Here is a 21,782-nt window from a genome sequence, read left to right on the forward strand (position 1 = left end):
CCTTGTGATGGGAAAATATGCAAGCAACTGCAAAGCAACCAAATCAAGTCTCAACTTAGAGCTAGCAAGGTTACAACAACAAGAGGCAAGTCCCTTTAGTTTTACAGTACCTTTGTTTAGAGAAATGGTTCCAGCTGGCATCTGTTCCTGTGTAGCTCTGCAGATCCTGTTCTTCCTGGGCCTCAGTCGTGGGGTCAAGAGGTAGGACGTGTGGGGACTCCTGCACTACAATGGGAAGGTAAGGGCAGCAATGGGCAAATTTCAATTCAGCGGCACTTCCCGGTTTCAGCAAATAGCACCACCGCGGTTCTCGGCTACCACTCTGGACTTTCCTTGCATCTGGGGTCCAGCACTCTGGTGAGGTGGCTCCGGCTTGGTTAGTCCTGCTTCCTGGGAGTCAGGAGGATCTTTCTGAAGCTCGGGTCCAACTTAAAAGTGATGCGCTCAATCTGGTGTTCCTCTCCCTGGCACTTCAGTTACAGCAGCAGCAGTCGAAGTACAGCCAGCTCCGAGAGGATGTCTAGACAAGTTCACTTTGGGGTTCAACGGACCCACCAACCCAAGGGGAGAATTCGGCGCTTCAGTACAACAGCAGGGCTTTACCGGTCAAACCAACGGTCCAGGAGTTGCAGCAGGCGTCTCTTCAAAGTTCTTCGGATTACTTCGTCCAGTGGTCGACTCTGCCTTCTAAGGCAAAAAGCCTTGCCTTTTATGTAGGTTTCTCCCATTCATTCCAGCTTAGCTGTCAATCACACAGCAGGGTGGCTGTCATCCAAGGACAGCCAACCAGCCAATCACCTCTGGGTGCATTTCTGTAACCAAGGGGATTAAGCACAGGGAGTTTCGGGTACTTCCCTCACTTCCTGCCCCTGCCAGACATCCTGGAACCAGAGGCGGGCTTCACTCGTGAATCCCGCCAAAGTCAAAACGAACAGGGGGACCAAACCTGGTTTGGCGCGCAGAGTAAATCTCAAGAAGGACCTTTCCAGCAAGAAATGGCGTAAAAAGAGGATCGGGGCCATTTTGACAAAATGGGCACCCATGGGTGCCTTACTGCAGCTGCAAACGCAGCCCGTGGTAAAAACACAATGGTAGTAAAAAGTAAACCACAGCCACCAGCCATTAATTGTAGAAAGGGTAACATACAAATGTTACATGAGAAACTAGAGAAAGGGGATACTAAGTAACCCATGCAGCACCCTATTGCAAGATAGTGTGTGCTGGGTCTAGAAAGTTACAAATGTAAGTAAAGTCAAATTCACTTCACTGCTCTTGGAAACAGTAGTTATCCAAGAGAAGATATTTAAACCTTGGGGGGAATCTAAAAGACTTCCCTGTGCTACTGCACTGAATGTGGTGTGTGTCACATCTAAAAGGATGATGCCTATGTAGTTTGTCAGACTCCAAAGCCAAAAGAAACACATAGTTCAAATCACAGAGAAAATACATGAGTGAGAGGGAGAAAGTCTCACTCTCCCCAGGTTAGAGATTAAAAGTCCTAAAGTCCAGCAAAAAGAGCTGGGGGTCTCTAAGGTAGAAGGTAATTGGCACATTTCTGAGAATTCTCCCTAACACTTACTAAAGTCTTACTACCAGTAGGACTTTGGGAAAACTCGAACAATGTGGTCATCGTCGGAATATTGGTCTTGGTCACCCTGGTCCTGGTCATACTGGTCCCCTTGTTCTCCTTGAGAGCCAGGATCAAATGAACCTGAGGTATCTATAAAATATAAGTCTTAAGAGGGGAGGGAGAGCCTAGGGGTAGCCTGCATCTAGGTGGAGGTGCTGGGCTGAAAAGTGTCCAGGCGTGCCTTCTTGGCTGCTGGTTCATCCCTAGCTACTATTGTGTGAGATGGGCCCTGAAGGCTAAACAGTTCTGCAGGGTGTAGTTTGATAAAGTATCCTAAAGAGGACATCTTCCTCATGACCCTATCAAAGCTTTCTGGGGTCCACTCAGATGCCCTTGGAAATACTGAAGTAGGAGTGTCTGTAAGGAGGTAGCCTCCTTGTAGTGCATGGTCCCTGAAAGGGTGTCCAACAATGCAGAAGTGTCCTTAGATTTAGAGGTGCCACTAGCTTGGGAAGTAGAGTATTTAGACGGTAGAGGCGTCAGATTTTTTGTGGATTTCGACATCTTGGATTTTAAAAGAGGTCCCGGGACAAGTTTCTTAATGAGTTCTCTAATTTTTGAGGTAGTGGAACCGGCTGAAGTGCCGTTCAATGCATGCCTTTCGGCACACGAAAGGGCATCTGTTATATGTATGCGCATTGTAAAACATAATTGTGTGATTGTTTCGGAAGCCTGTCATGCGGCGAACCCGAGTGCGATGGCCGTAGGGACACGGATGGTTTCAAGTACCTTTCCTTTGAGACCGCGTGGCTTTCAACAGTCGACAGCGCAGTTGCTGGTCGGCTGTAGGATGTGTGCTTGGTGTGGCGTGAAGTGTGTGTGTGTGTGCTTGAGTCGCCGGGTGTATTCTCTGTAACAGGACCGCCAGCCTGCTTAATGGAATCGGGGGATCGGACGTCTGTCTGTCGAATCCCATTCACCCTCGGCATCACTTAGGACAACAACGCTGCCATCACTAGAACCAATGGAGGCCTCGGCCTGCATGGTGTGGGCGACCCAGCGTTTTGTTCTATGGTCCTTCAATGTCTTTGGTCGAAAGAACTTGCAGGGTTTGCATTCTTGTCGGGGTGATACCATGGGAGACGGTGGTTACACACCCCCTGTGTGTCTACCCAGGGGTAAATCCTATTGCAGGTTTGACAAACCTTAAAAAGTGTATTTTACATGATTAGTGGAAAAAGCAGCACAGCAAAGAAAAGGAAATGAGGGCAAGAGATTAGGCATTCTCTAAAAAGGACAAGAAAGTATGGCCTCCCCCCACTCTCCCTACTGAGAAGGGCTGAGGCCCGGTGAGACCTGTGTAGGCCGCGGTCAGTGTCCTTCGAGACGATTGTTGGGTCATCGTCGACGATGGCTCCGTCAGTTGAAACCCGCGGGCGATGGGCAGTTAGCTAAAGAATTTGTAAAAAAGTCTATAATAAACTTTTTCTAATCAAAGGCATCAGCCTAAAGAACCTTGCAAACTAGCGTCTGACTACGATGGCAGAAAAAAACGATCTGAGGGACGCGACACGTGAAAGACCATGGGTACACAATGGACGTCACACTAATTGATAGTATTACTGACACGCCTAGTCGATGTCCCTTTTTGAGTTTCGAAAACAAATCATGTAATACTCTGCGACTTCCACTAGATGTCGGCCTGTGCATAGCATGTGATCTAAGCAGATCCACAAGCCTCAGAAATAAGGTCATTTTACTCACCTGTGAATTGGTTCCCCCCCCACTTCCCAAAAGCAATGCTGTTGGCTTCACCTAACTATTTCTTTCAGAATATAAGTGTATCCGTTTACCAATTGGGTCTTGCTTCCCCTGACCTGCTGTATAGCATGTGTAGAATAAATCTGCCTGGGGTTTTACTTACCTTGAATAGCTGTGTGCAATTCTTAATAAGTGTACTGCAGGTTTTACTAACCTTGGTCGGCTTTGTGCCATGCTAAGATAGGTTAGAGCGTTATTGCATACCTCAATGCGTGTTCCACTAATCTGAAAAGCTCCTGTGATAGTTTATTACAACATTGGGTCTTACTCACCTAGTATAACTGAGGGTTATCCTAAATGTAGCTTTAGGTTTATACTGTTCCATGAATTTGTGTTTCACTATTCAGAAAAGTATCCTGGTACAGCGTTGGTTTACTGTGCGATTTATTAACCGAATGTCACTGCGTAACTACACGGTCTACTACACTTAAATTACTATAAGTAATCTAAAAGTAACTGGTGGTTTTTACTCCCGCTGAATAGGTGTGTTCTATTCTAAATGTGTATGATTAGGCTTGACTTGCTTAGAAATACTGTTTGTTTTTCTGAACGAAGTATATGCTTTGGTCTGTGTACCTTAAGCATTGTGTTATGTGTTTATATTGTGTTTATGACTGTATGACAAAGTACTTACCCACCAAGATTACCTTGGCCTACTTGTATTTATAATAAACCTTTTCTTAATAATACTTCTGAGTGTTAGTGTTTCCTTTGAACCATTTGTATGCTAAAGGTTCTTTGCATCTTCCTACAGCCCTCTCTCCCTCCTAAAACAAACCTGGCTGCTCGGTCTACGCTACCAAACACTCAGGTGATACAGCCTTATACTAAGAGTGGAGTTTTGTACTGTCTCAGTTGCATGGCTTTGCTAAGCCCTTAGTTGGACTTCAGAAAAACTGTCCTAACAGCTACAAATCACGAAAATTGAATTGGAAGAACATATTCCCCTTCACCATACAAAAATGGGTGGGCTGACCCAGTGAAAGGTATGTAAAGAGTTGTAATCGCAGCATGCAAAGCAGCTTAATGAGGCACCATTGTTTAGGGAGGCCATATCAGTATGTTTCTGTTATTCCACAATGTCTTTCTTAAGGAGTCAGTCGACAAAGCCACAGACATATTCATTTAAACCAAATGGCTATCTAATCAGACACCAACAAAGTGAATGGGATTCTTTTCCAATGGACTTGACATTTTATTACAGCCAAACATATTTCTTCTTTATCTGAGAAAGCTTATCTAACCCCTTTTGAATCTAGTGGTGCTTGTATAGAACAAACCTAGGTAGGAAGCAACAACACTACACTGTGTGGGGTAGTGGAAGAACAAGTGTGGGTGCAGGGACAATTTATTTTTTTATTTTATTGGACATTTGTATGGCATCTATACACAGGTGTTTCCAGGCACCACATGGCAAAAAAGAGGGATGGGGTGAACAGGGGAAATCATAAGAATACAACAAGAAACTGTTAAATTGGTCTTGTGACAATTCTACTTTGCAAGTGCATGAACAAGGTGATAGGTGCAAAGGGAGACGGAGGTGGGGGTAGAGGGAGAAGGGTCAGGAGTGGGGTGCCCCCATGGGTGGGTGCTGCCAGGTGCTGGGTGGGCCGAGGAGCCAGTGCCAGGGGAAAGAGGGGGGTAGGGGGTGGAGGGGAGGAGTGCAGTGGACAAGAGGACTAAGTTGGGATAGTCCAGGAAAGGGAGCCAAATAACATACACCTGAAAAACAGGGAGAACCGCTATTTGTGGTAAGTGGGAAGCATGTAGCAGCAGTAGTAAACAGTATTACCTTTTCTCAAGTTCGCCATGTTTGGGTTGTTGCTTGGTCCAATCAGTAGGCCAGACATTGAGTTTCCAGCAGCTAGCTGATACATGCTACCATTTACCACACCTCTCTTTCATGCTTAGCACTATTCATTAGGCACCAGTCAATCTTTGTTACAGTCAGAAAAACACATACTTATGCCACCTTTCTTCCAATGATGTTCATGCAGATACCGCAAGCATAGTCTGAGAATGACCGTGAAACACTTGCAATTGACAAACCTATGGATACCTCTGCTGGAAAGTCTGGAGCCCCAGCCATGCAATCTACAAATACAATGTTTTCATTCTTTCTATTATGACGGTTTGTTTGACCCTTTTTGTGCTGGGATTCAACACTGGCTCTAGGCCCAGTGAAAGAGTAATACACTATGTGGCATGTTGGCTTGCGTATATCACTACAAGTAAGGGCCGTCTTAAAGTGGCTTCCTGCTGTACAACGTTTAATTATTTTTCGAGTTAACTTACACATTTTCTAGTAGTTGATTTTTTCAATCGTCACAATAGTCTCTTGTACTGATTTACTTTTGTTTCTGGGCAGAGTATTTATGTAATTGTTCTGTGACCAACACGTAGCAGTCAGCATTTTATGGAACACGTGAAAAGCTTATGACAAACCCCAGTTCTTACATCTGTTCTTACCCGAAGTGCACTCTGTAACTCGTCTTTGAGAGAGCTTATTTCTTGCTTTTGATACTGTATTTCGGATTCCTTGACCCGTAACAGGACCTAAAGATGAAAAAGAATAGTTGTTTAGCAGAATCAAGGCCACCAGCAGTACATTTCAAATGTATAACGTAATATGACAATGTTAGAGTCAACATACTCATCCTTTGGAGGAGGAAGCATAAACCACTGTTAATGTTTTGTTTCTGATCATCCATCATAGTTGTGTGCATGATTGTTCACTCATTTACAATAAAATAACAGGGTCAAGGCTATAAAATCCATGGATTAAGAAAGACTACCTGTATCTGTTCTGATATTCAAGAGACATAACTTTATTTCATGCAGGAAGCCTATATGACAAGTTTGATCATTTAATATTGCCTTTGCTAGTATGGTTACTGATAAATAAACCTAGGGCTACCTATCTGGATTGTGCTATTATTTCTGTTTGAGTGAGCTAAGATCAAAAGGTGCTCATCCTGAAGTTTAGTAATGCAGGCTTTTCAAAAACGTGAAACACGATTAAGGTAGTGCTAGCAAGGGTTAGGTTATCTTTATTGGTATGCGTTTCTCTTAGGGAGATTTATCATTTTTATGTTTCATCCCCTCTTTCGAATGAGACCCCCAGCACTTGTTGCTGGACTTCAGGACCTTTTTCTTTCAATCCTGAATGAGTGGAGCCTTTTTCCTCTCATTAATTCTTGTGGGCTCTGTCTTTTGGACCTCTATTCGTTGTATTCTACCTGTACTATGGAGTCTGTCTGCTCCATAGCTCTTAAATGCATCTGTGTTTTTACAACTGCAGCACACAGATCCTTATGGGCAGTGCTGCTTGAGAACCTTAGGGTCCTCCTTTAAGATTCTTTTTCTGTATTGTTGGGTACAGATTTGGGGTAGTCCTCTTAAGGAGCACTACAACCATCTCAGCCTCCTGGCAATAGGACCCAATCTTTGGTATAAGTCTGACCTACACAGGTTGGTAGTGTGGTAAAGCAGCCAGGCTTATCTCAAGAGGGGTGAATGTGAGCAGTAGAGTGGTTGCACAAAGATTCACAGTGATAAGTATTCAAACAAACACTTAAACTCAAGGTTTCTTGAGAAAACAATTATTTATTTATTTAGCGGCTATTTATATAAGCCTTCCTTAGCAGGGAGAAATATTAAAGCAACATACAAATACCTTCAAAACACACACTCTTAGTTCCCAAATCGGCAAGCACCCATTGGGCATGCCACACAGACTCTTCCTACACCCTCAGGTGACATTAATAGACACTGTGGACATTGATATGTTAGTTATCATTTGGAATAGCACTGAGATGTGTCAAAGAAAAGGTTATTAGGAACAAACAAGGGATCACAAATATTCTTAAGCAGCCAAATACTTTTCAACTCTCCCCAGTGTCAGAGGAGATAAGAGTCTTTCAGAGAAACAGACTAAAGTCAATAGGCAAAAGTCTATGTAGCTGAAGCACTTCTTGCAGGGAAGTAGAAAAGTCTTTGCACAATGTTTTAGAAGTCTTTAGTGAAGAAGAAGAAGAATCAATGTAGGGCCACAAGCTGTTAGGCTTGTGGAGAGTAGAAACAAATCTACAACACGAGGTAAGTTCTCTTAGACTTTACAGTACCTTTAGTTAGAAGAAAAGTAGCAGATGACTTCTGTTCCTGTGCAGCTCTGCAGATCCTGGTGTTCCTGGGCCTCAGTCGTGGGGGCAAGAGGGAGGACTTCTGGGGACTCCTGCACTGTAATGGGACGGTTACCGACAGCAACCGGCTATCTTCAAACAAGTGGCAATTCGGTGTTTCAGCTCCTTGCGTCTATCACAAACGGCACCACTGAGGTTCCTGGATGTCGTGATGGACTTTCCTTGGATCTGGGGTCCAGCACTCTGTTGAGGTGGCTCAGACCCGGTCAGTCATGCTTCTTGGGAGTCCGGAGGATCTTCCTGGAGCTCTTGGCCAGCTTAAAAGCAACGCATACAAACTGGTGTTCCTCTCTGTGGTAGTTTGGTTTCCAGCAGCAACCTTGTGGAAATTCAACCAGCTCCGAGAAGGATGTCCAGGTGGCTTACTTTGGAGTTGATTGGTCCCACCAACCAAGGGAGAAGCCGTCCTTGCAGGGGCTTCTCTGACGATACGAATTTGGAGTTTCAGCACAGCAGCAGAGCTTCACCGGGAAAACCAACAGTCCAGAGTTGCAGCAGTCGTCCTCTTTCAAGTTCTTCTTCGGATTCCTTCACCCAATGGTCGACTCTGCCTTCCAAGCCAAAAAGCCTCGCCTTCCTTGTATGCAGGTTTCTCACATTCATTCCAGCCTGGCTGTCAATCACCCAACAGGGTGGCTGTCCTTGCCGGACAGTCAGCTGGCCAATCACCTAGGAGTACATTCCCGTCTCCCAAGAGACTAAGCACAGGGAGTTCCGGGCCTCACTTACCGCCCCCACCAGACACCCTGGAGCCAGAGGCGGGCTTCACTCGTGAATCCCGCCAAAGACAAAACGAATGAAGGGACCAAACCTGGTTTGGCGTGCAGAGTAAATCTCAAGAAGGACCTTTCCACAAAGAAATGGCAAAAAAAGAAGACCTGGGCCATTTTGACAAAAATGGCACCCAAGGGTGCTTTACTGCAGCTGGGAGCACAGCCAGAGGTAAAGACACACCACGTTAGTAAAAAGTAAACCACTGCCACCAGCCATTCATCGAGGAAAGGGTAACATAAAAATGTGACATGAGAAGCTAGACCAAGGGGATACTATGTAACCCTTCCAGCACCCTACTGTAAGATAGCGTGCGCTAATTCTAGAAATGTAAAAGTGTAAGTAAAGTCAATTTCACTTTACTGCTTTTGGAAACAGTAGTTATCCAAGAGAAAGGTAGTTAAATCTTTGGGGAAATCTGGAAGACTTCCCTGTAGCACTACACTGAAGGTGCTGTGTGCTACAATGTAAAAAGATGCCTATGGTGTTTGTCAGACGCCAAAAAACAAAAGAAACACAGAAAACAAAACAAATTTAAAGTACAAAGTCACAAAGTTCAGCAAAAGAGCTCGTGGTCTCTAAGGTAGAGAGGGATTAACACATTTCTGAGAATTCTCCCTAACATATATTCTCAAGTAACTACAGTTCGTAAGGATAGGGAGAGACTTAGTATCTCTCCCAAAGCTCTATAGTCTGAGACATTGGCACACACCACCTTCAGTGGCCCGACTAGGAAAACAAAGTACCGGACCGAAGGGGGAAGACAAAGGCAAAGGAAAAGGTAGAGAGACCGGCACCCGTCAAGGAGAAGACGGCGACGGTGAGTAGGAGGCACAAAGTAGCAAGGAAGGAAGGATGGAAGGAATCGGGGCGAGACCCGAAAAAAAAAGGCAGGACACCAAGGTGAAATGCAAAAAGGAAAAGCGCAGGCACCCGGAGCACGAAGCGAAGGGTTGCAATGCGCCGTACAGAGGAAGGGGCGGGACTTAAGAAGGGAAACAAAACAGGAAGAGAACAACTGGACCGTTCCACACGGAAGTAAAAGGTAGAAGACGGAACAAATCAATGGCGGATCTATTCCACAGGCGCCATGATGGAGAGCGCACAGAGCGCATGACATTTTCACAGAGGCTGCATGCCCAAAAAAGGAATACCTGGGTCTCTGGACCTGGGGGAAGGCAAAGGGACAAAATGGCCAAAGGACAAAAAAAAGACTTTGTGGCACAGGCATTTTCAGCACTGGCCACAGTCTTGGGCCAAACGTGGTACGGTGCAAAAAAATAAATAAAAACAAAGCAAAAATACTTTAAAAGTAGACTGCTGCCACCAGTTTGTCCTAGGACACCAGGGTGGCTAGGGCCATAAAACAAAAGGACCCCTATGCGTGAACATAGATAAAAAGTTACTAAGAAATGGCAACATAGTCAAAGACTTAAGGCAACAGTTTCCCAGTACTGACAGCATGAAGGACGCGTCAGTTTTCCCATAACAAATGGGCAAAGAAGCTGAAGGCTGTGCTCCACTGGTATAAATCAGGTTAGGTAAGCCAAACAAAAGTAAAACGTTGGTGGTCCATAAATGGAGGCAAATTTGCACCCAAGGGAAATATTTCCTAACAACTGCCACTCCAAAGTATGATCATTCATCCTATAGTGCTAGGTAATACTTTGAGGTTATATAAGACAAAATAAAGCCTTTGGACAGGACAGCTAAAGAATTGCTGTGGTTTGAGAAATGTTATTTAAGCACTAGCTGAAGGGCTACCTGTTTGCCACATTAGCTGTACAATCGCTTGCTGCTAGTTGTTGGGCTGACAAATTGACAGGGGGTAGCTACTGGGCTTAAAAAGTGGGACATAATTTAATTATACAATGTAGCCAGTGAGACTGAACTGGACCAGCGGGTTACGGGGCGGGGGTGGGTTCACCCACCCGTGAGAACATTTTTGAAAAAACTGTCAAAATCACACATATTTCAGCACGATTTTGCAAAATAACCAGAAAGGAACAAGTTACTTACCTGTAACTGTTGTTCTCCAGCATGGGTCTGGCATGGATTCACATGCTCATGAATATTCCCCGTCGTCAGGCTGGGAATCCTCGGTAAAGAAAAAAAAAACAGTATCAGTTTCGTTTCTGATCTGTCTTTCGTAGTAATAACCAATCACTGGTCTCTGCGTCATACTGACCACAGCCAATGACTGCCCTCTACCTAAGCACCGCCTCTGGCAGCCATCTTCAGATTTGAAAGCACGTGAAGTGGCAGTATGACCAAGTGAAGAGCCGCAGAGGGGTAGGCGGGAGGGTTCGTATGTGAATCCATGCCAGACCCATGCTGGAGAACAACAGTTACAGGTAAGTAACTTGTTCCTTCTCCAGCATGGGGTCTGGCATGGATTCACATGCTCATGAATAAAGAATACATAGCAGTACACACATGCACAACCACGGGAGGTGGCAAAGGCTCAACATTAAGCATTACATCAAACTCAACATTAAGCATCTTACCTCCTCACCAGGCTCACCTCAGGCGAACAGGTTGCGCAGCACTGCTTGGCCGACCCTGGACTCCTCCCTGGAATCCCGATCGACGCAGTAGAATTTCGTGAAGGTGTGCGTCGACCTCCACGTAGCAGCCCTACATATGTCCAGCAGGGGCACACCAGAAAGGAACGCCGTGGTAGCTGCGATCGCTCTGGTGGAATGGGCTCTCGGACGGCCAGGCAGCGGTCGGTTTGCCAACCGATGACAGTACATGATACAGCCGGAGAGCCATCTGGAAATGGAAGCCTTCGAGAGAGCCTTCCCCTGATTGACAGGTCCAAAGTTCACAAAGAGTTGTGACGTCTTCCGAAAACACTTTGTGCGGTCCACGTAGAACTTCAGCGCTCTAGCCACATCCAGCGAGTGCAAAGTCCTCTCAGCCGGCGACGAAGGCGACGGGAAGAACACAGGCAACACCAAGGGTTCGTTGAGATGGAAGTCCGACGGTACCTTGGGCATGAAGGAGGGGTGCGTCCTGAGCACTACCCTTGTGTCGTGAAAAGTCAAGTACGGGGCCTTGCAGGAAAGGGCCTGGATCTCTCCCACCCGTCGTGCGGTGGTGATGGCCACAAGAAACGCTGTTTTCCACGACAGAAACTTCAACGGGGCCGAGTGAAGAGGCTCGAACGGAGGTCCCATGAGCTTGGTCAGCACCACGTTGAGCTCCCACGCCGGGGCCGGAGCCTTCACCGGCGGGAACGATCTGAAAAGTCCCTTCATGAACTCTTTCACCAGACGATGAGACCACAAGGACGTCCGCCCCGTGGTTCTGGTGTATCGGGAGATCGCAGCAAGATGAATCTTGATGGACGCGTGTGCCAGTCCAGCTTTGGCCAGCGTCAGCAGGTACGGCAGTACCTGGGGAGCCGTAATCCGTAGAGGGTTAATCTTCTGTGCGTGGCACCAGACAGAGAACCTCTTCCATTTGTGTCCGTAGCATTTAAGAGTCGAGGACGCCCTGGCCTTTGCAAGAACCTCTCTGCAGTCGGCCGGTATGTCGTATCCTCCAAACTCTAGCGCTGCAGGAGATAGGCCTGCAAGTTCAGCGATTTCGGGTCGTGGTGGAGGATGGCGCCTCCTTCCCTGGAGAGTAGATCCGCGTCCACCGGCAGCTTGATTGGCGGGGATGCTGACAAGTCCAGAAGGTCCGGGAACCATATCTGCCTCGGCCACGCAGGTGCGACAAGGATCATCCTGCACCGTGACCTCTTGAGCTGGTTGACGAGTCGGATTAGCAGTGGCAAAGGAGGGAACGCGTAGAGGAACAGGCCCTCCCAGGGGAACGAGAAAGCATCGCCCATGCTCCTCGCCTGGGGAAACCTGCTGGCGAACCTCCGGCACTTGGAGTTCGTCGCCGTCGCAAACAGGTCGATCTGGGGTGTGCCCCACCGTCGGAAGAGGCGATCCACTAGATCCTGACGTAGTTCCCACTCGTGGCACGAGCGCAGCTCCCTGCTGAGTGAGTCGGCGATGGTGTTTTTTATCCCTGCCAGATGAAACGGCACCAGAAACATCCTTTGGGCGACGGCCCAATGCCACAGGTCCTGCGCCTCCTTGGACAGTGCTGGGGACCTGGTTCCGCCCTGTTTCCTGATGTAAAACATGGTGGTGGTGTTGTCGGTGAAGATCCTCACCACCTTGCCCTTGAGGGACGGAAGGAAGGCCCTGAGGGCCCAGAACACTGCACGGAGCTCCAGGACGTTGATATGGAGGGACTTCTCCGTCGGGAGCCAAAGGCCTCTCGCGTGCAGATTTTCGGTGTGCGCTCCCCACCCTTCCAGGGAGGCATCCGTGGTCACTGTCTCCTGGTGGTCTGGGGTCTGGAAGTCCATGCCCGCCCTCAGATGCGCGCGGGTGCCCCACCACCGGACCGCTCGGCGGAAACTCTCGTCGGGTGTGATCCTCTCCTCGAAGCCGCCCGTCGTTTGGATCCAGCGCGCGTCCAGGAACTCCTGCAACGGGCGCATCCGGAGCCTGCACATGGGAATGAGGTAGATGCAAGAAGACATCATTCCGAGGAGGGACTTGATGGACCTCACCTTGGCCGCGTCGGAAACCAACATCCGCTGTACCTTGCCCAGGATGGACCTGGTCCTCTTCTCCGACGGGGAGGCCAGAAGGGACACTGTCGAGCTTCGCTCCCAGAAACAGTGCGTTTTGCGTGGGTACCAGGTGGGACTTGGCGTAGTTCACGGAGAATCCCAGGTCTGTGAGAAGTTGGACGGTCCTTGCCGTGTGCTCCACGGCGAGCTCCCTCGTCTTGGCTCGGATGAGCCAGTCGTCCAGGTAGGGGTAGACGTGGATCCCCTCGCGGCGCAGCTGCGCCGCCACCGGTGCAAGGCACTTGGTGAATACCCTGGGTGCCGACCGTAGTCCGAAGGGGAGGGCTTTGAACTGGTAGTGACGCCCTTGGACCACAAACCTGAGGAATTTTCGGTGCCCCTTTAGGATGGGAATATGGAAGTAGGCATCTTCCAAATCCAACGACGACAGGAAGTCTCCTTCCTCCAGCTGACCCAGGACGTGCTGGAGGGTGACCATCCGGAACTTCTGCGCCTTGATGAACTTGTTCAGACGTCGCAGGTCTAGGATGGGGCGCCATCCTCCCGTCTTCTTCTTCACGAGGAAGTATCTCGAGTAAACTCCGGAGCCCCGAAGCCTCTTTGCGACGAGTTCGATGGCGCCCTTCCTGAGCATCGCCTTTACCTCCAGGAGAAGCTGAGGGACGTGAAGCTCTTTCCTGGCCACGGGGGGGACGCGCGGGCACCTTCTTTGAAACTCGAGCGCGTGGCCCCGGGCTAAGGCGTCCAGCACCCAACGGTCAGTGGAGATGGACTCCCACACGCTGACGAAGCTCGCCAGCCGGCCTCCCACCGGGGTGCTTCGGTGGGGGCCCGACCCCACGGCCGGTTCAATCCTGTTTCGACGAGGCTTTGCCGCCTTGACCTCCTTGGCGACGACGGCGGGGTCCGCCAGACTTGCCTCGTCCTCTGTAGGCCTCCTGAGACGACGAGCGAGCCGCTTGACGGTAGGTGGAGAAACCGCCCTTGCCTCCGCTGCTCCGAAAGAGCGTCCGTCGTTGCTGCAGAACCCCAAGGGCCCGGGCCGTCTCAGTGTCCGCTTTAATGGCCTGAAGGGAAGGGAATCGTCCACTGTTTTCCCAAACAGGTTGTTCCCATCGAACGGCATGTCCAGGACTCTGGTCTGTACGTCTTGACGGAAGTCTGTAGCCTTGAGCCATCCACGCCGCCTAAGGCACACGCCGTTGCCCAACTGGCGAAACCCAGTGTCGGCGATGTCTGTCGCAATAGTGATGGCGTGGTCCGACGCCACCTCACCTTACTGTAGGATCTCCAGGGCATCTGCCCTCTTGTCGTCCGGTAGGAAGTCCAGCAGGGGAGCCAGTTTGTACCATAGCTCCCTGTCGTAGCGGGCCACGATAGCCAAGGCGTTGGCCGCTTTAATCGTCGTCGCTGCAGACGAGATGACCCTGCGTCCCATAGCGTCCAATTTCTTTCCCTCGCCGTCCGGTGGGGAAGTCGATGTGGAGGCCGCACCCCCCCCGCTTTCTTCCTGGCCGCCTCGGAGACGACGGAGTCCGGGGTAGGCTGCGCCCGGAGGCACAGGGGGGCCGCGTCCGGGACCCGGTACTTCTTCTCGTACCAGTCTCTTCTAGCTGGCGTCGTGGAAGGGTTCTTGAGGAGGGCAAGGCCCTCATCCCAAATGTCGTCCAGTAGAGGCACCGCGAGGACCGTCTTCCTCTTGGCCTCGCGCCGTTGATAAAGGAATCCTTCCTTTTTCTTCTCCTCAGGGCAGAGTTGGAAAAGCTCGGATGCCCTGGCGATCATGGAGTGGAACGATCCAATCTCGTCGGGCGGAGAAGCCCTGGTGGGAGGTGACGACGGTAGATCCTCGTCGTCCGTACCCGTCGCTGCCGTGTCAGTCCCCGTATCATCCCCTCGGGTGGACGGGGAGGAGGGCTGGACGGGGCGCGACGGCTGAAAAGGAGGTGGAGGGTGAATCCTTCTTTTCTTGGGCGGGGGAACACCAGAAGGTCCCGGTTCAGGATCCCCCGACGGGAGAGGTTCCTCCGTCGGCAACGGTAGTCTCGTCCTTATCTCTGAGCATAAGGACTGTATAGCCAACAAAATGGCCGCCGAGTTGTCTTGCGGCGCTGGCAGAGGGGAATCCGACGGGCGATCAGGGGCCCCGTCGGCACCCTCGACGATGTCGTCGTCACCTGCGTCGGGATCCATCCCGACGGGCCGGTCTTCTTCCACGCCAAGGCCGTGGCTTAAGACCTCGATCAGCTCTTCCTCCGAGGTTGTAGCCGAATCTACGACGACGCCCTACCCCCCCTTTTTCTTCCCCGCCGGGGATTTCACGGGGGTCCTATCGATGGGCACAAAAGAGGACTCCCTCCGAGGTGGTAGAGAGACTCTGAGCCCCGAGGTCGCCACCACTGGTGTAGCCTCCACAGGCTGAGCCAGGGCCGCCGCGACAGTTTCGATAGAGGGCTTGGCCGGATGGATTAAGGCCTTCACCACCTTAGGTGCGCTCACCGCCTTATCCTTGAGGGGCGGTAACACTGCCTCGCTCCCCCTCCGATGGGGCCTTGGAGCTCGACCGGGGCCTCTCCAGGAGCTTCGCTGGGTGCTCGCCCTTCCTCTTACCCGACCCAGAGCGTTGGCTCGTTGATGAAGGTGCCGGGGAGGGTGCGCCCTGCCTGGCGCCCGTAGAGCCCGACCGTTCGGTGCTCCCGGTGCCAGCGGACTCGCGGTGCTTGGCCTTGTGTTGGACCCCCGTCGCCGGGGCGTCCTCAAAGGTCTTAGAAGACCGCTCGGATTTCTTCCTCTTCTTCTCGCCTGACGGGCTCTTCCCTTCCAGCCAGTTGGCGAGACGTTGATGGCGGTCCTTCATGGTCCGCTCCGACATATTGCCGCAAAACGCACAGTCCTTCTCCACGTGCGTCTTGTCCTCATGTAAGCAGTAGAGACAAAAGGAGTGTTCGTCCTCCTTAAAGACGTTCTGCAGCTGGCATCCAGGGCAGACCCTGAACAGCTTTCCGGGCGTCGAGCTTCCCTTCTCCTGTGCCATGCCCGGGCCTGATAAGCTTCTGGAGTCCTCCAAAAGCGTAGCTCGACGAAATCTTCACCCTTGAGGGGCGCAGACGAATCCGACACGGGTCCCCGTTGATCGGAGTCGGTGGAGCTTGAGGCTCTTTTGACCGAAAAAAAACGAAGTTTTTGAGAAAAAACGTGAAAAAATAGCACTAACGCTCGAGAGCAATAGCACGAGGATCCCAACACATGAACGTGCGGTAAAAATCTGAAGATGGCTGCCAGAGGCGGTGCTTAGGTAGAGGGCAGTCATTGGTTGTGGTCAGTATGACGCAGAGACCAGTGATTGGTTATTACTACGAAAGACAGATCAGAAACGAAACTGATACTGTTTTTTTTTTCTTTACCGAGGATTCCCAGCCTGACGACGGGGAATATTCATGAGCATGTGAATCCATGCCAGACCCCATGCTGGAGAAAGTACATGTTTCTTAGTGATCTAAAGGGCTACCGAATATTGTACCGCTAATAAATGTGTTCAGTCCAAGACTGTATATGATTAAGCATATAGTGAGGTACTGTAGTCGCAAAGTAAACTCCCACGGTCTATCGCACCCTACGTGGGCATGTCAGATGAGGTTTCTGATGCTATACTTAATGCTGCATGTGCCACCAGGTGGGAAGCTACCCTCCCCAGCACAGTATTAGGTAAACTCGACAATTGAAAAACAATGTTTTGTACCTAAATCAAATACTACAAAAACCGAGACAGAAAAATTATTGAGAAAATAAAAAATCTTTGACCGGTTGCAGGACATAAAAAAACACTGATAGAGACATCAGCCCACGCCTGTCAGAAAGAAACATTTGGAGTAGGTCTGATGTAGATTAAATGTGACATCAGCCACTCCACTTGCTACATGCTGCTATGCAATTTAACCATTGGCACGCAATGTGGGTACTTTGCTATGATGGGGCCTCTTTTAAACTCAATAAAAAGAAAATCGACATATTTCTTAATCAAACAGCCACAGATCACATTTTACCACTCCAATTAAGTGGCAAATGACCAAGGTAAAAAGAATGTCTATTGTAAAACAACTGCAAGCCTAAAGAAGGAAACAAATAAGACTAGTTGTACGCTACCATTAAAGGCACTCCATACAGTTGCTAGATTTATATAAAGAAACCTTCACTAACCTGGCGGCTGGTAGTGACTACATTCTGCTGCTGTTTTATTTTAACCCAAAAAGTCCCAATTTCAGGGACTGGGCGTGGGAAAACAGCTCTGGGATAAGTGCTGAGATTTACATTAAGACTTTGGTTCTCAAGTTAACTCCCTTCATGCAAGACAGGGCGCAGCCAAACCACCAGACCACCGCAACCTAGCAGCATTGTTAGTAAAGTGAGCGGAGATGCCCCTGTGGTAAGCAGCACCTACCGAGTGACGCAGGGGAGAAAAAAATCCAGCGTGAGAAAATTAACCCCCTTCTTGCAGTTCTGGTTTTTACCCGTTTCTTTTGCTTGGAAACTTAGTTTTGGAGCCGGCAAATATACCGCATTATGAGCTCTGCCTCGTCAAAAGCACCCATCACACACAAAATTGATTATTCTGTTTTTTTTTTGGACGCTCACCCTAGTAGACCGGCGCTCTCCTTGTAGCCTTCATGGCTAGCCTTTTGGTTGTAGCCCCTGAGCTTCTATCCGGGGCTATAGCCCACCCACCCTTCGTCTAGCGACACCCCAGCTTCAGCGGGGCTGGCTGCAGCCCTGCCAATTCCTCTAGGCATTGTCGCTCGGCCCGCCTGGCTACTGCGGCTTCGGGACCGCCATCAAAAGGTAATGAGGGGCTAGGACGGGGCCTGCTCGCATGCCTGCACCGGAAGAGGGTAATGGGGGTAGGACCCCCACCTCCCTCAGCCCCCTTGACAGGGCCACAACGCTGGGGTATTCCCCAAATTGGTTGTTTCCAATTGACTGTATGGTAAATCTGGCCAAATTCGGCCAGTACCATTTGATCATTTGGAAACGACTAATATGAAGGTGACGAACGGGGAGCACAGCGAATGGAGGCGGCACCCCGATAACCGGGGCAGGGGCCTTCCTCCTTTACGCTCTCTCGCCCCTCCCCCCCCAGGGGCAGGGGAGAGGGCGGCAAAGGAGCCAAAGTAAAGGGCGCCAAGAGCCCAGGAAAGCCCACGAAGGGCAACAAAGGAAGGAGGCGGGGCTTGGGGCATAAGTACGGCGGGCGCCCGGCTCAGGAGCACTTGCAGCCATTCCAGCAGCCGGGCACCCGCCGAAAGTGCAGGACTTTGTTTTGGACTTCGTTTTCTTGACAACCAGCAGAGTTGCGCAGCGGAAGCAAGTACACAGGTCGAGGACTTCTGGAGACGGCGGGCGGACAAGCGGTAACGGCGAAGAGCCGTTCACGGAGCAAAGCACCGGCAAGCAAGAGGAACGAGCAGCCGGAAGGAAGAGGACACGCAGTCAGCTGATCACGGGGGCGGCGCAGGCCCGGAAGGAAGAAGGAAGCACAGCCTTTGCAGCCCGTGGAACGCGGTGAGGAGGCATCGGGACTTCTGCAGGAGGCAGGCCAGCTGAGCGGGACACCGGAAGCGCGGCAAGAAGGTACCGGGTTGTTTGCTGGGGCCCAGAGCGAAGCCGAGCAGCTGATCTGGAGTCCAGAGCACGGTGTGGAGGCACCGGGGTGTCTGCTGGGCGCAGAGTGAAGCCGTGCATAAGCAGCTGATCAGGAGAACAGAGCACGGCGTGGAGGAGTGAAGCCGTGCAGCGGAGCGGAGAACGGAGCGCGGCGCTTCTCTCCGCCCATCCCAGAAACAAAAGGCAAGTTGTTACAGGGACAGGAACGGGGGTTGAAGGCGGCAGGAGCTGAGAGGAGGAGAAGCTCCGGTCGGCTGATCAACAGCAGAGCTCCACGAGCTATTTAAGTGGAACTGCAGCTTGACTAGGGCTAACTGTGTCGGGCACTCAGAGGTAAAGAACAGATCCGGAACAGAGAAGAAGAAAAGGGTGCAAGTTGCAGGAGCAAGGACATTGGCTATAGCCAGAGGTGCACTGGACTATATTGAACATGGAAATACAGGGTAAAAGCCAGGAAGAGCAGCAGAAGGACGATTTGGAGGCCTTTCTGATGATGGCAAGGAGGGCTGGGGACAGATCTGGCACCAATTGGATGCAGTACATGGCAGCCCAGGTGGGAGCAGAGGTTGCAGGGCGTAGCCAGCGGTCGGATATCCCGCTGCTGTTTCCACCAACACCCATGGAAGAAACATGGGTGGAAGTACACTCCAAAGAGGGAGAAGTACAGGACATTGAGGAGCTGGAGGAAGAGGTCGAGCCGGTCTGCAAGAGGAAAAGAGTGATGACCAAGAGAGCAAGGGACAGCCAGCAGCAGGCGGCGGCGGCACAGAAACGGAAAACCAACCCTAAGGGAAAGGGGAGGGTGCAGGAGGTTGAAGCCACACCGGCACCTGTTCCTGCTGAGGCTCCAAGGCCAACGGGAGGTCCTCGAGGCGCACCTGTAGCCACACCGGCGGTGGCAGTTGAGGGTCCAACCACCTTGGAGATAGTGAAAGGTATGTTCAGGGAATGCATGGAAGCATGGGGGGCTGGTATAAATGGACAAATACCTGTTAATAATGATCATGCTTTGAATCTAGTGTGTAAGGGGACGCAAGGGGGAAGTGTGGTCTCGGGACAAGGGGGCCAAGTGGGGATTCAGCCCGGGGTAGGCACGGGTCAGCCATTGGTCGGGGGGGACCCGGGGCAGATGGCGACACAAGGGGCGAGCACTGCCTACACCCCCCAGATAGGGGGAACACCGTGGTGGGGCACACAGGCACTTCCACAGGTGCAAGAGCAAGAGCGGGCTGGCAATAATACAATATATGGTAGACCTATGCCGGGGTTTGCACCAGCCAGAGTGGCAATTAATGCATTGGCGTAGCACATCCCCCTGGCATACAAAGAACGGGTATGGAGGAAAGAGTTTATGGATATTATGGAGTTGTTGGGGATGGTTCCCTTGGGACAGGGGTTCAGCGAGCCAACAGAAAGGGAAAAAGAGAAGAGGGAGAGGGAAAAGCCAAAAATTGAGTTCAATATCCATACCTGGTTAAGGGCTTTCCGGGTATATGCCACTATTATGTTAGAGAAATTCCCTCAGGATGGCGTGGCTTTGATGGCGTACGAACAGTATATTCATGAGCAGTACTTGAAGCATGGGGGAGATACATGGAGCAATTATGATAAGGGTTTTAGACTCAAAATGCAGGTATGGCCAGCAATGACATGGGATGAAGTGGATGTGGGAGGACGCATAGACACAAAAATGGTTCCATCCAGGCCAGTAGATGAGGCTGTCACAAGCGAATGAGCAGCCCAGGGCAGGGGCAAGGGCAAGGGGTTCTACCCAAGGGGTAGAGGGTCCTTTCGAGGGAACTCCTCTTGGAATAACCGGTCCAGCTACCAAGGGGAGTTACCTGAATGTTGGTTGTTTGCAGAAGGGAAGTGCACCTATGGAAATGCATGCAGGTTCAAGCACTCAAAAGGCGCGAGCACAGGGAGGCATAGCTCTGCCAATCGAGATGGCAAGGCGAAGGGCAGCTCGAAAAGCAAGGAAAAAGGCAAGCATGATTAAAACGCAACTGCCAACGCCAATACGCTTACAGGCTATGATTCCTTTTCTGAATGCATATGGTGACAAGGGTGATGCAAAGTTGTTGTGGGAAGGTTTCAGGTGGGGTTTTAAGATTCCGTTCAACGGACAAATAGGACCGAAGGAGGCTTGCAATTTGAAGTCAGCTTTGTCAATGCCTGACGTCTTGGCAGTGAAAGTGCGAAAAGAATTGCAGTTGGGGAGGGTGGCAGGTCCCTTTAGCACACCTCCACTCGAAAACTTGGTAGTGTCCCCGTTGGGGCTGGTACCTAAGAAGGAGTTGGGGCAGTACAGATTGATACAACACCTGTCTTTTCCTGAGGGTGAGTCAGTTAATGATGGCATTGCTGAAGAGCACTGCAGGGTTCAGTACGCATCGTTTGAAGAGGCGGTGGAAGTGGTAAAATCCTTAGGCGAGGGGGCCCTCATGGGGAAGGCCGACATAGAGTCGGCTTTCCGTTTGCTGCCAATTCACAGGGATAGCCACCATTTGCTGGGGTTTAAGGTGTTGCAAGAGTACTTCTATGACAAATGTTTACCGATGGGGTGTGCAATTTCATGTGCTTATTTTGAGAAGTTCAGCCGGTTCCTGGAATTCTCAGTAAGGCAAAGAACCAAGGTCGGGGGTATGCTTCACTACCTTGACGATTTCATGTTTATTGGGAGAAAAGGAACGCATGATTGCAAGGAGCTCATGGGGGTATTTCAGGAGTTGATGGGGAGTTTGGGGTCCCACTGGCTAAAGGTAAAACGGTGGGTCCAGTCACGAGCCTGGTATTTTTGGGGATCGAAATTGACTCAGTGGCAGGTGTGTGCAGGCTCCCGGGTGAGAAAGTGCGGAAGTTGAAGGAGGTAATTTCAGGGATGTTGGGCAAGGAGAAAGCCACGCTGAAGGACCTCCAGTCCCTAGCGGGCAGCTTGAATTTTGCAGGCAAAGTGATCCCGGCAGGTAAAGTGTTCGCTAGAAGCATAGAGTTGAAAACAGTGGGCTTGAAACATGCGGGCCAGCACGTGCGCCTGGGGAAGGAGGTTAAAGAGGACCTGAGAATGTGGGAGACTTTCTTGGGGCGTTTTAACGGGGTGTTGGTATGGAAAGAATCACTGGGGCCCGTGAATGGCCCAAAACTGGTTACCGAC

At 50.5% G+C, this 21,782-nt stretch overlaps 1 protein-coding gene across 6 annotated transcripts in view; it reads right to left on the reverse strand.

Annotated features, from left to right (window-relative positions):
• Positions 1-21,782, reverse strand: part of MPRIP (myosin phosphatase Rho interacting protein) — a 1,106,800-nt gene that overhangs the window by 110,303 nt on the left and 974,715 nt on the right. For all 6 annotated transcript variants that reach the window (XM_069645743.1, XM_069645742.1, XM_069645740.1 and 3 more), the window contains one exon: positions 5,861-5,947. In XM_069645743.1, coding sequence (XP_069501844.1) covers positions 5,861-5,947 — 87 coding nt within the window. The remainder of the gene's footprint in view (positions 1-5,860; positions 5,948-21,782) is intronic.

This window comes from Ambystoma mexicanum, chromosome 2p, assembly GCF_040938575.1.
Source record: "Ambystoma mexicanum isolate Mex_15411 chromosome 2p, UKY_AmexF1_1, whole genome shotgun sequence".
NCBI classification, from domain to species: Eukaryota; Metazoa; Chordata; class Amphibia; order Caudata; family Ambystomatidae; genus Ambystoma; species Ambystoma mexicanum.